This window comes from Neocloeon triangulifer, unplaced genomic scaffold (genome assembly GCF_031216515.1).
Source record: "Neocloeon triangulifer isolate White Clay Creek 2 clone unplaced genomic scaffold, ASM3121651v1 ptg000015l, whole genome shotgun sequence".
NCBI lineage: Eukaryota > Metazoa > Arthropoda > Insecta > Ephemeroptera > Baetidae > Neocloeon > Neocloeon triangulifer.
In genome coordinates, this window is record NW_026775557.1 from 7,057,816 (window position 1) to 7,071,552 (window position 13,737).

The 13,737-nt window shown below is 36.4% G+C and overlaps 2 protein-coding genes across 5 annotated transcripts; one reads left to right on the forward strand and one right to left on the reverse strand.

The window, feature by feature from the left end:
• The first annotated feature begins 163 nt into the window (after positions 1–163).
• LOC132202178 (katanin p60 ATPase-containing subunit A1) lies at positions 164–9,786 on the forward strand. 4 transcript variants are annotated; one of them, XM_059628918.1, is made up of 9 exons: positions 164–334; positions 1,073–1,427; positions 7,423–7,607; positions 7,665–8,110; positions 8,328–8,549; positions 8,608–8,750; positions 8,857–8,963; positions 9,035–9,161; positions 9,218–9,786. In XM_059628918.1, the coding sequence occupies exons 2-9, from the start codon at positions 1,093–1,095 to the stop codon at positions 9,414–9,416; spliced, it is 1,764 nt and encodes a 587-aa protein (XP_059484901.1). In that variant the 5' UTR covers positions 164–334; positions 1,073–1,092; the 3' UTR covers positions 9,417–9,786. The 4 variants fall into 4 exon arrangements, with proteins under 4 accessions (XP_059484901.1, XP_059484902.1, XP_059484904.1 ...); XM_059628919.1 differs by lacking the exons at positions 164–334; positions 1,073–1,427 and adding an exon at positions 3,423–3,556; XM_059628921.1 differs by lacking the exons at positions 164–334; positions 1,073–1,427 and adding an exon at positions 5,573–5,877.
• A 1,423-nt stretch (positions 9,787–11,209) lies between these two features.
• LOC132202659 (protein jagunal) lies at positions 11,210–12,302 on the reverse strand. The gene is made up of 3 exons (XM_059629718.1): positions 11,976–12,302; positions 11,699–11,914; positions 11,210–11,633 (listed from the first exon to the last, which is right to left on the reverse strand). Exons 1-3 carry the CDS (start codon positions 12,204–12,206, stop codon positions 11,505–11,507), a joined length of 576 nt encoding a protein of 191 aa, XP_059485701.1. The 5' UTR covers positions 12,207–12,302; the 3' UTR covers positions 11,210–11,504.
• Positions 12,303–13,737: the final 1,435 nt, after the last annotated feature.

Here is a 13,737-nt window from a genome sequence, read left to right on the forward strand (position 1 = left end):
ACTATATTCTGTAAGAAAAATTACATTCTCATCTACTCTCTCTCCTCATTCAAAATTAAAAAGCAAACAGCGCCTCTTCAGCGTATTAGTCAATCGCTTGTTGGGTGTCGTGCAAGGACATAGACTTTTTGCATTATTAACAATATTAAGGCTGGCACCAGGTTCAAGTGCTCGTCATTAGGCTCTGCAATATGCAGGCCAAGAACAGGCAATCCGGCCTTGACACTAAAAGGAAACAACAAAGAGGAAATACTTCCTTACATCTTGACGTGTCGTTCCTGCGCGCGAAAAAGTGATCAATGATGGCTGTTGCATTAGGGCCAGTTATAAATAGGTCAGTCACAATGGTATACGCGCGCAGCGCAATTCTAACGGAGCGTGCAATTTATTTCACATTACATTTTTAAATTATTTTCAATGCATTTTTGTAATATCTGGTCATTTTCCTTTCTTCTCTCAATCTAATTACATTGCAATTTTGATTGATATAAAACTCAAAAAAGGCAGTGTTTGTAACTGTGAAATATCATCAAATAGTATTTGTTCCTAAATAAAGTAGATTCAAGCAAGATAGTGTAGCAGAATAATAATAATTTGCAATTTTAAACTAATTTAAACTATTATTTTATAAAATAATGAGTTTTTTTTTAATTCAATTAACTTTCCAAGCTATATCAAAGTATTTATTTAACTTTAATGTAACACTTCATTAAAATTTATTGGAGAAAACTCAGCAATAATTGACAATAAAGATAAGAATTGCATGATACACATAAAACGACCGCAAACTATTTTCTTCTTTTGGTAATTACTTTTTGCGTTTTATAGAGCAGAATATTTTTTAATTTAATCTCAATTATTTGAAGTTGATTGATGAAAGGAAGTGAATGGTGAGGTCGAGTCAGCGTGAACAAAGTATAAAGAATTTAGCTATAGATCAACCCTTATTTTTTTTCTGCTCGACCAACCCACCCCGACCACCACAAGGTCTTGCTCTTTGACCTTGGGGATGCGCGCGCCCCTCACCCCACACCGCGAGCAGTGCAACTTGCAAGACACTCACACTTGGCAGGTGACTCGAAAGCAATTTGCATGCGCGTGCCAGCTCGGCGGCGAGCCTTCGTCAAAATAGGTACCACCCTGAGTACGAAGCCCCTTCGGGAGGCGCCGGCTGAGCCCAAGCAGGCGAGTCCGTACAAAAAAGTGCCACCGGTGAAGAGGGTGACGAGCGGCCGAGCACTTAGCAGGCGCCGTGGCCCCAATCAGCAGCCGGCCAAAGAGCACCGGAGCCGCCAGCAGCCGCCAGCAGTCAAAAGGATGGAGGTGCTGCACCACGACCTGCTGCTGGGGGCGGCCTCCCGCCTCTTCAAAGCGGCCCCCGCCTGCTTCAAGAACAAAAGCAAGGACTTCCGCTTGCCTTTGATTCAGTAAGTAAAACAACAAAATTATTCATTTATAATTATCTTTTTTTTTTAAATAAAAATTCCAATTACTAGGTTTTCACTGTAAATTATGCTAAAAATGTTCTAAAAAAATAAGAATTAGAAAATTTAAATCAATAAATTATTAAAAAAATTGATAACAGGAAAATACGCAGAAAAAAAATGAGATTACACTTTTGAGCAGACGAGTTATAAAAAATGGTGACTATGATAGACCAATAATTGTGATGCACATAGACTACGTCTTACCGGTATGACGTCATTATGTCATGAGACTCTTTGGTAGCCACCCACAGTCTCGTGCTATTGTTTGAGCGTGAATCACTTAGCCCACTCACTCAGCCCCATCGTTGGCCTCATTCAAGGATTTTTAGATTAAATATATTCGGCGTAAATTTATAGTTTTCTCATTTACAATTCTCAGATAGCTAATGCCACACTTTTTGACCTTAATTTTGACATTCCGAGATTAATCATGTCAATTTGTGTTATTTACAGTGGAATGATTTGTAAAGGATTGAACTAAATTATTCAATTTAAAAAATTTTTTCTTAGGAAAAATCAAAATGCTTCTAAAACTAAACCACCCACGATTTTTAACGCTTAGAAATTAATTTTATAACCTTATAAATGGGAAAAAAATGAAATAAAAATAATTACGTAAAATTATTGATGAAAATTGATTTCTAAAGGAATCGGGGAATCGGGAAAACACCTTCGTGGTCAGATTTTGTATGTGTCAAAATTAGAAATTTTTATTACAGTTGATTAATATCTCTGTAAGAATGAATTTTTGTTCACAAATTATTAATTGTTTTAATGTGTTGTTTATTTGTTCAAAATCGTGTTACAGAAAATTAACATTGAAAAAATGAATTGTCGAGAGGAAATACTGTATTGTTTTGACAAAAAGGCACCTCCATCAACAGAGATTAAAATTGTGATTAAATATTAAATTTAAAATTGCTTAACTTCAAAACATACAACATTAAATTGCTATCGATATTAAAATTATTAAATTATTATTAAAAAAAATATATAATTTTGTGTGTGACCCAATTTTCAGCAACCACCCTCTGGACTCAGATTACAAATATTTCACAAAGCATAAAATGCGCTGCAACTGTAGCATGCTTAATTTGCATGCGCGCCCAAGTACGCACCTAATGAGGTGCGTGGCCTCCTTGGCCTAAAAAGCCTTGCCGAAAAAAAAATTATCGAGGCCAAGTTCTTTCTTTTCCAGCGTCGTGCGTTCTTTCTCGCCTTATTCTAGAAGTGTACACAGTTGTAAGAGCAGAGAAATGTCCCTGAGACAAGATCAATATAATAACGTCCGGCGCAAGCATAACATAATGATATTGGATGATATTATTGTCAGATCGACCAGAGCCACCAGAGGCAAAGTAATTCAATATTTGGAAACGTCTACTTACTTTTTTTTACAATTTAGGCACCTCTTTTAAAAATGTATTAAAAATTATTGTGCCCTTTAGGATTTTTTAATATTTAAAAAAAAAAAAAATAAATAAAAACAATTTGGTGCATTCATAACAGTCTATCTCCTTTATTGACTAAAAAATACTCTTAATTTTTTAAGGACACTTCAAACAGATCTATAATCATACAAATTGATTTTAAGTAATTTTAAGGATCTAGAAGCGGAACGCAAGTCTAAGACACAATTAATTTTTTATAAGATTTAAAATTAAAAGAGGTTTTCATTTTAATGTTCTTATTCTAAATGGAACATTTACACCAAGAGAGCCCTAAAACAAATTTGCCACATTTTGTAGTTCCGAGACGACCTGAAAAGCGGCGCTCGTCCACTCGGTCAGCAAATCGTTCCAAGATAATTTGGATATTCAGGGGCTCATTTGCATACACAGGGGTGTTACGAGGTCACGGGGCGTCGTTTGCATGAAATCAAAGGGGTGGCCGGCGTTGGTCAGTGGCGTGAGCGCGTGCGCCATCGATGTTGGTCAGTCCGGCAACTGACCAGACTTCCGTCGGACTGCCGCAGCAATGGACGACGGCCAGGAAAATGTGAGGGTCGAATTCGAGATGACCCTGCCGCTCAGCGCCCTGAGACCATCCTGCCACTCAATGTGGTCATGGTAAAAAATATTTCAACTTCCTTTTTTACCAAATTGTCCATTTTTTTTATATTTTTATACATTATTTATCAAAAAATATTATTTGCTAGTTTTTATTTCTTTTGTCAGTCTTAGATCGTTTTTTGAATAATACAATACAAATTACAGTGCACTCAACGGACCGAAAGAGCACAATTTCACCTCGTTTTGAAATTATACTGTCAGCCATTTTTCCTGGCCAAACTTTTTTTCTAGAAAAATTAATTATGCATCAGGCAGCATCAGGTTACAAAAGGATTAAAGCAGTTCTTTTAAATAATGATGAACAATTAAAATTATTTTTTAATTTTATTTTGATGCTTTTTCTGTACGTGAATTTTTGCTTTGCTCCAAGCAGATGCACATCAAGTGCGTTTACAAGCATCTGTTTTGTCATATTTAAAAAATTTCATGGAATATATTAGTTTATTTTAAATTTGGGGGACAACAAGTGACGACCCCATTTAAAGGCGACAAAGGCGTGAATGTACGCATGGATTTCGGTGTATTGCCCTTGGTTACCAAGGGCACACGCGCATGAAGGTGAACGTGAATCAATGTTCAAAAGCAGCGTGGCGATGTGGCGCTCGCAAAAATATGTCAATAATTCTCAGGATCGTTGACCTCTTTCATTAATTTACACTTACTTAAAAATATAAACAATTATTTTAAAAACAAGTTAAGCTTTACCATAACTCTTAAAATAAAAATATCGATCTACAAATAAAATACAATTTAATTCCTATTGCCCATATTGGCTTCAAAAAACGGATAGCTGGAGGCATAAAATTGAAGGAAAAAATTGTTTTTTACAATTTTTATCCATATTATTACAAAGTGCAAGCAAGCTTTAATTTTATTATTTAATTATTAAACACAGCGGGCCTAGAGTCAAATTAATCATAGATAATTTTACTTTATTTATTTGGACATTTTTGACCATATTTTTCAAATCAAATATTAATAAAATCATAGCTAGAGATATCATTAAATTGAGCAGAAATTTTTAACGCATCAAATCAACTTTTTATAAAAAATATAAATTAAATGAAATTGAATAAAACTCTATGTGTAAAACTGAAAAAAACTGCCTTGTTCAAGATTTATATTCGTTTAATTAATTTTTTATTGAAAAGTCTACATTGTATTGCTTTCACCGCAATCGTATCATGTAGCCTTGATCTAATCGTGGGTTGATTGTGGTCAGTGACAATCTTTTGAAGAAAATTGTCGGATGTGTATATTAAGAATAAGGCTGCAAAAACAAGTACACAAGGTGATTGAGATCGTTTGCGTCAAATGCACATTGATGGGAACGGCCGCGTTGAATCTGACCTTGGTGCACGCAACGCACAGCTAGCCGGTCAAAAACCTTCGCTTCTACTCTCGTGAAGTCAATTCACGTACCGTACAAAGCCTCAATTATAAATTTGTTAACATTAAGTAAGGCCACAATTGAAGACCTGACCAAGTTAAATATTCATAACTAAAAAATAAATTGTGAATTTTATAAATGTTTTGATTGATGAAAAACAAGATCATTTCTCCGACTTAAAAAAAACCAAAACCTACAGTACTGGAAGGAGCAGCGCTGCAAATTGTTTGACATACACGTCACGCAGGGTGCCTAACCGAACATTTTCAGGCGCTCCAAATCCAAAGTGTATTTATATTTTTTTACGTAAAAAGTAAAAATCCAAAATGTAACTTTCTAAGACAAAGAGGCAAAATTATGCACCCAAAAATTAAGCGTTTCTCAAGGAAGTGGTTTTCATCTTCAATTTTTGCAAAATATTTTAAGGCAAAAAAAAATTTTAAACACATTTTAAGTCTGTTTATCTTTTCATAGCTCAAATAAATAGACAAAAGATAAATTTTTATCATTTGTAAATATCTACGGAAAGAAAAAAAGCGAGAAGGAAGTTTAGTCTACATTACTTTTTACGTGACCCAAACAACCCAATCACAGAGCGGTATCAAAGCACGCTGGGGGCAATAAGAATCAGTCTAATCTAATACTTTTGCCTTTTGGCCCAACCAACACTGCTTGACTTGGGGCATTTCGATGGCTGTATTTAACCATTTTTTCACTCGATTTCTTGAATTTTTCCGCGCGCTGGTAATTATTACGTGTGCGATATGATCAAATAGTCCATCGCGATAAGCGCGATCTATAGCAGGAAGTGGCCAGACGCAGGCGTGCGGAGACATAACGCACCTCCAAAAAGTCAGTCGTCAGTACATTCAAGACTAACCATGATTACGGAGGGCTTTTCCACCACTTACAAAATCATCAAGCTATGGTGAGACATGGATATTTTCAGCTACGCAGCTTTAAATTTAGTAAAAAAAAGTTAATATCGTCTTTTTAATTTTAAAATTTTGCAATTTGTGAGGAACTTATAAGGATTTTATTAAATTTAATGCTTATAGTTCAACGGATTTACGTCTAGTCCTAATTTCTATTTGTTTTCGTGTAAATTATAGTTTTTTCTTCTCTCAATATGATTATAAATGTTTACTTTGAATTTAGCATAATATAAATTGAAATTGGAATTTTCTCTTTACGAGACCATAATCTGACCATTATTTTCTGGATTGGGTAACTTTAAAGATTTTAAATAGCTTCTAGAAATTTTTTTACTCCAATTTAAGGCTATTTGATTTTGTTAAATTCATTTTTAAAATTAAAGCAAATTTTCTCGCAATTAATTTCAATTATAACTAACGCTGGATAATTTTATCAAAAAGAAAAAAAACCCTTATTTAAGATTTTAAATAACATTGCTACACATAAATTGCTTTTTGTATTTTGTTGAAGATCAGCAAATTAGAAAAAAAGAGGACTTTTCCTCTCATTAGCTGCTCTACTGGGGGAAATAGGGTGTTCCAAGGAAATTACAAGCAGCGACTAAAAAATTATTTACTGACTCAGCGTGTCGCAGGTGCAAACTTCGATAGATACTTTTGCTGCACTGACATTGAAGCGTATTTGAAATTCAAATGATCGCATGTTTCTCTATGACCTCGTCGCCTAGTTCTAAATCGGCTAAATCATATTTTCTTTCCAGCTCCACGAGCGAAATAAAAAGTCTCAAAGATTACAGAAAATATTCCACGAATGAGACAAACTTTTTTTTATACAATTCATTGCAAAGAAATTCGCATATTCGCATTTTACCAGCTTCTCTTATTTTTCATACACGGGAAATTTTGATAGCCCTGCATGTTATTTTTGTGAGCGGATAGGGTGTTTTATTTCTTGCAAAGTTGAGCAAGCAGTGGTATTAAATTCCAGTTGCAGGTGTGCAGCTTGATTGGCTATTTATTATTTAAAAAGAGGCCTTTTGTTGTTGTCCCCTATAACGCTCAGCGTCGTCAAGGAGATTTTATCAGCCAAGTTGCGGCGCATGAGTGAAATTATATGAACGGTCACTTTCAAGTGACCGAGTTAGCTGCAAGTCCTGGAAGAAAATCTCAATCATGGGGTTCTTTAGCCGATTTATGTTCAACGACCCATTCTTTTTATGGTAAGCAACAAGAAAAATAGGGGAAAATTTAAATTTATTTATACACAAAAGTTGATAAAAAAAAGGAACCTATTTAACTAGGAAACGAGGATTGCGTGGTTAAAAATTTGAATACGTTTTTTTTTTCTTCACAAAAATACAGTGCGAATTTTTATGGCGTTCTGAGTGAAAAGGTGACATGAATGTTGCAATAACTTGTCCCAAAAATATTTTGCTGACGAAAATAATAAACGTAGCGGCCCTCAAGTGGGTCAGTAGTTTACCGACCCGGTTGGCATAGAAACCCTTAAATGAACATGCGTGCCCGTCTGTCCGCAGCAATCCAGCGCCACCGGCGCCTGCCTTTCAGCATGTGGCGCGGATGATGGACTCTCTGCTTCTGGACTCGATGCAACCTTTCACTTTTACCAAGATCACGACACAGCAACTGAACAGACCGAAAAACAAATTGCCAAAGCAGTCGTCAAAACCGACGCCCGTCAAGCCCCAGAGACCAGCAACTGGTAAAAATTTTTTGCGGAGGAAAATTTAAATTCAATTTTTTTGCAATTTTTTTTTAGAAAGGGCCGAACAGCGAACGGAGCACCGAGCGGAGCCTGCGGCGGAACCGGCTTACGAGCCAAGAAAAGCGGGCAACCCACCCAGTTCCGACAAATGGGTGGCGTCTTTGAGGAAGCGCGACCCGGAACTTCAGCCGACCCTCCCTGCCATTCAGCACAGCAGAAGCAGGTCCAACTCGCAGCCTTCAGGGTACCCCAGGGTCAAGTCTCGATCGGTCGACCGCATGCATAGTCGGATGAAACCTTTGAAGCCTCTGAACAAGATGGTCAGCAAAGACGACGACCAATTGTGTCCGTCTCCAAAAAGCGGAAAAGGCACTTTTCCGCTGGGAATAGGCGTCGAGCCGCACTTAGTGGACACCATAGAAAAAGACGTTCTCGTCCGCAACCCTTGCGTCCCCTGGGCCAGGGTTGCCGGACTCAGGGACGCTAAAGCAACATTACAAGTAAATTTCCGTGTTTTAAAAATTGATTTTTTAATTAAATTACTTTTGATACTTTTAAATTAATTTCTCTATTTTATTCATTTTAATGACTTCAAATTAATTTTTCATTGTTTATTTTCAAATTAATTTTTAATTCATTTTATTTGAATGAATTAATGTTAATTTTTAACAATGAAAATCTCAATCCATTTTAAGTTTTTGACATTTTCGGTTTCAGGAAGCGGCGATACTACCGCTGATAATGCCCGAATACTTCAGAGGGATTCGCCGCCCGTGGCGTGGCGTTTTGATGGTCGGCCCTCCAGGAACAGGAAAAACGATGCTGGCCAAGGCGGTGGCTACGGAATGCAGCACAACCTTTTTCAACATCTCCTCGGCCACCCTAACCTCAAAGTACAGGGGCGACTCCGAAAAGCTGATTAGGATCTTATTTGAGATGGTATCAGAATTTCGTGCTCGATTTTTCGCTAGTTTTGTGACTGCAAGTTGCTGTTCAGGCACGCTTTCACGCACCCTCTACTATTTTTATTGACGAATTGGACTCCCTGTGTTCTTCGCGAGGGTCAGACTCGGAACATGAGGCTTCCAGGCGGTTCAAAGCAGAGCTGCTCATTCAAATGGATGGACTTGACTCAGCATCGTAAGTAACAAAATTAAGTTAATTTTAGTAAGAAATGGTCAAAAAAATGTTGCTTAGTAATTTAATATGAGATTTTTTGTGATATTAATTGATTAAATTTTTTTAGCGATGATCGAGTAGTAATGGTTTTGGCGGCGACAAATCATCCCTGGGACATTGACGAAGCCTTCAGAAGGCGATTTGAAAAGCGAATTTACATTCCACTGCCTGATGGTATGTATATGAAGAAGCTAAAAATTATGTTAGCGGGAAAAATAATTTTTCGATAATTAAAAAAATTTCAGCCATTAGCAGGGTAGAATTATTGGAACTTTGTCTGCAAAGCGTGAAATTAGAACCAGGCCTAAACCTCAAGTCTCTCAGCATCCAGCTTGAGGGTTATTCAGGGTGCGATATCAGCAATGTCTGCAGGTTGTAAAATTGAAATACATTTTCGCAAGTAATCAATTAAATGCCAATAATTTCAGAGATGCTGCTATGATGAGCATGAGGAGACTAATTACTGGAAAATCTGCAGAGGAAATTAGGGCGATTCGCAAAGAAGAAGTTGACCTCCCTGTTACTTCCGACGACTTCAAGGAAGCGATATTGAGGTGTAAAAAATCAGTTTCAAATAACGATAAACAAAGATACGAACAATGGATAAATGAATTTGGCGCTAGTTAAAAAAACTTATTGTTATTTTAGAAAAATAATGTAAAAGTGGTTTTGTGGAACAAAGTCCGATCCTCTCGATGTTTTTTTTCTCTTTTCCCCCAAAGAGGGAATCCATTCCTGTGATACTGCTAAAGACGCGGTTACATCCACTTGCAAGCAAATTGCAGTTGGAGTGTCAACAATTTTTAATACACGTTCTCAAAAAGTTGAGACAGAAAAAAAGCCCAAAACTGCTCAGCTCTTTTCTACGATTTGGAAAAAATGCTGATTGTAATAAAAAACAGATTCTTGAAAAATCGACGAGTTTTTATGGAGTCTAGAGATGTTCGATCACTTGATAAAATTGTTGTAAAAAGGTACAAAAATAAAATTTTGATAAAGACGATCATTTTCTTTAGATATTAATCTAATCATCAAAAAGGGAAAGTACAAGAATGTTAGAACAAATAATTTCCTACCTTAAAACTGCTTCAGATGAAACAGCGATCTGCAAAAAAATAACAGTATTTTCAATTATAGGATAATTTAATATTACATAAAAATTTATTCACTTCCTTCGCACATAAAAATTGACAAATTGAGTTGAGATAACTTATTTCCAACGCGCGTGAACTTGCTATAAAATAATGCACTTATGACAGAATAAATTTATAAAACATTTAATAAACAACATTTTGTTGAATGAAAAATTAAAATATAACTAAAATTTAATTTTTTTTAAATTGAAATTGAACACACCTGGTAGATATTTCATGAAAATTGCAATCGGGTTCTTCATAAAATAAAAATCATAATACCTCTTTAAGATGTCGATGGTGACATTGATGACATCTGCTGAATGATGCGAATATCCGCAAGTAGGAGCACGGCGCAAAGGCACAAATAATGCACAAAAAAGTCACTCTCCGACACAATAAAAGTCAAAAGTCAACACAAAATAATTTACGTTTTCGTCCAGACGCAAATCAAAGCAAAATATGTATAAAGATTTTGCATAAAAAACTCCACGGAATTTACAGTAATTACAAAACAATCACCCGCAAACGACGCAAACACCAAAAGTTTTAGTCACACCAACAACACAAGAGACGAGAGAAACTGCAAACTGCACGACTGACTGATGGCTGGAAGTAGCAGGCGGTAGCAGGACAGGAGGGGCAGCACCAAACCAGACAAGTGAGACAACAGCGCTTCAAACAAAACAGAACCAGTCAAGACGGAATATCGCGCGGAAGTGAGAGCAAGAAGGTGGAGGAAGGGAGGGGATATATGGTTTTCGATGAATTCCAAGTGAGGTGCAGCAGTATGGCGTATGTAATTAGAAACGAATATTATTTCGGAATTCAGAAATAAGGAAACTAACAAAATAAATGAAACCCAATAAACGAGATAGTGCTGTATTCTTTATCATTATAATTAATAGACCTAATGGACGCTTCCCAAGCGAATAATTATTATATTATATTTGAAAAAAAAATGAAATTTAAAATTCATGATAACGGATCATTTTTTGTCAAAAAAAAAATCAATTTTAAATTGCCAAATAATTTTCACGGCAGTAAAAATTTAAATTTTTACGTACTGAAAACTAAGGAATAAGAGGAATGTTAATATAATTTTTTTATTAGTGTTACGGCATTCAATGAATATTCTGTATGATCCTAGGTTAAGAATAAATAATATATAATTAATATTAATTTCAAACTTCTTGAAATTTAAAAAACAAACTTAAGTCATTAATATTAATGGAATTAATTTATATCAGGCGTTAATGAAGAAGAGAATTATTAAAATGCAAATGGTGATCATGAATAAAATTTTTATTATAACAACTTTTCATTTAGTGAGGTGTGTTGCAAACTGGTCAGCCAATTTCACAATATTAATTTACAAGAATAACCTTGCTGAGATTGAATTTCTCAGCAAACTTGTGCTTTCTCATAGATCCTTCAGCAGGATCAGGTTGAACACATAAATTAGAGGGTGGCGCAGCTAGCAGTGCCGGCTGCAATAACGTGAAGGTTCAATGCTTGTGGACATGATGGTAAATTTAATGGTCATGGGTAAGCTGATCCTAGGTATTCCGCCTTTTCCACGTCAATTTTCCTTTTTGGATCCTCGCGATTTCCAAGCAGATATCAGTTTGTAGGCAAAGAGGAGAGAGAACAGGTGCACTTGAATGGCTGGGATAATGAAGGCATACCACAAAATGGCATAAGGATAGCCCTGTAAAGTTAAAATAATATAATAAATTGTACATAATATTAATAAAATTCATTTAATATTCGTACCTGCCACACAAACAGCTTATCCTTATCTCCAGTTGAGATATAAGCCCATGCTTCGGAGAAGTAATAACCCGCTGCGTAGAGAAGGGGCAAGATTCCGAAGACCCCAATTCCAATCACATAACGCTGCATGGTGGACACCTGGTTCCTCCGCGAGGCTGCCAGACCCCAGAAGGACAGCGCCAGGGACACGCACCATATGTACTCCCACCACAGTGGCTGTCAAGAAAAAAACCAAATGAATAAAATTGGCAAATTAGTTGGTTTGCAATAATCGAACCTTCGGAACGTGCAGTTCCTCTATCTCCAGAATGAAGATGTCCAAGCGGTCAAGGATGTCTGCTGACAACTTGGCCAACATGATGAAGAAGAGCACGTAGTGGAAAAAGATGCAGTACTTGAGCCGGTTCTTGTTGACTGAGCTGACTTGGTAATGCGCGGCGACACGCTGGCGATGGGCAAAGTCGGAGCCATCGGTGCCGGCAACCATCGGGCCCCCTCGGGACGCCATTCTTAGGTGATTCTTCTTCAAATGGGCACCGTTCTGACCAGACACACCATTATTGTTATTTATACAGCCGGTGCCGATCTCTGACCGGGACACAACCGGTTGTTGCAACTTTCTCTTACCGATCTTCTTCCAATGCAATTTCAACGGGAGGAAATCTGCAATTCAAAGTTTTAGTTCAAAAACCGGTATATTGCTAAAAATCGACCACAATGTCTGATTTGTGGCGGTACCACGCGGTGGCCGCTTCAAGCGAGGCATTGTGTTATTTTGAGCCGATTCAGACGCACTGCTGGACAATCACCGCACTCGGCAGAGCGGGGCACCATTTATCGACCTCACGTTATTCGATCATTACCGCCATAAAGGCGGCCGCCTCTCTGGCAGGTTTTTTACTGATTTTTTTTTTTAATTTAAAAAAATTTGATGTAAAATCCGTAAAATCAATCTTGAAATCTATAATTGATGTGTTTTGTCGCTCGCACTCGATTGTCTGATTTAAAATTATCTTTGGAATTGTTATGAATGCGCGCAAACTTCAGGCCTGCAAATTTAATCATTATTGTAAAATACTGAAAAACGTTTTTTTTTCAAAATTGATTTTATTAGAAATTCGCAAGTGTAGTAAAATAATTTTTGCTTATTTTCGCTATATTAATCCTGAAGTTTTACATGTATTTTTTATATATATCATGATATATTATTATCATTATATTCTTTTCCAACTCCCAAGATTATATTAAAAAAATATTTGCGTCAAAAAATTTTGAATTAATAATTGTGGTTTTGAAAACTGCAAAATCTAATAAATAGATACGTTTTCAATTAATTTTAATATACATATGTATGAAATAGCTTGTTTACAATGTTTAAACATTATTACATAACTTAAAGCAGGCAACTGTGAGTAATCGACGCCGACCTTGAAAAATAAATAATTGATCAAAGGTTTGAGCACATGTCTTTGTTTTGATTTCTTATCTCTCGCACGCCTCGTTAAATGTAGGCAAATGCGTATGATTATTTTTGTCTACATTTTGTCTAATACGTAAGAAAATTTTACTGAAAAAAAATTTTTATTTAAATAATTTTAAAAAAATCTTATCAACGGAGAAATAAAGTATGGAATAAAATTCCATGCGCGGCGAGCTGTAAAATATTGTGCTGCAAAAAATAAATATTTTGTGCAAGCAGGAGAAGAGAGTTTGAAAGCCGTGCCAGGAAAGCTTTGCGTTAGTCCGCTCGGCGCGCGGCGCACTAAATAATGAACTTTATCGCTTCAATAAAAAATGGTAGAATATATTTCGTAGAATAAATTGTGAATTATTTGTGCATTTAACCATAAAAGAACGCAATAACATTTAGAAACAAAAAGTAGCTTGCTCTCAGGGGCTGAAAAAAATTATTTGAACAGCTCGGGGCGAGTCGGTTGTAGGAGCGGCTGCGGCACAGGGCATTGGGGGCGAGGAATGGCGACGGCAGAACGATGCTTGCTTTGCTGGGCCGCCATGCCGTGATCAAGTAGAGCTTCCGC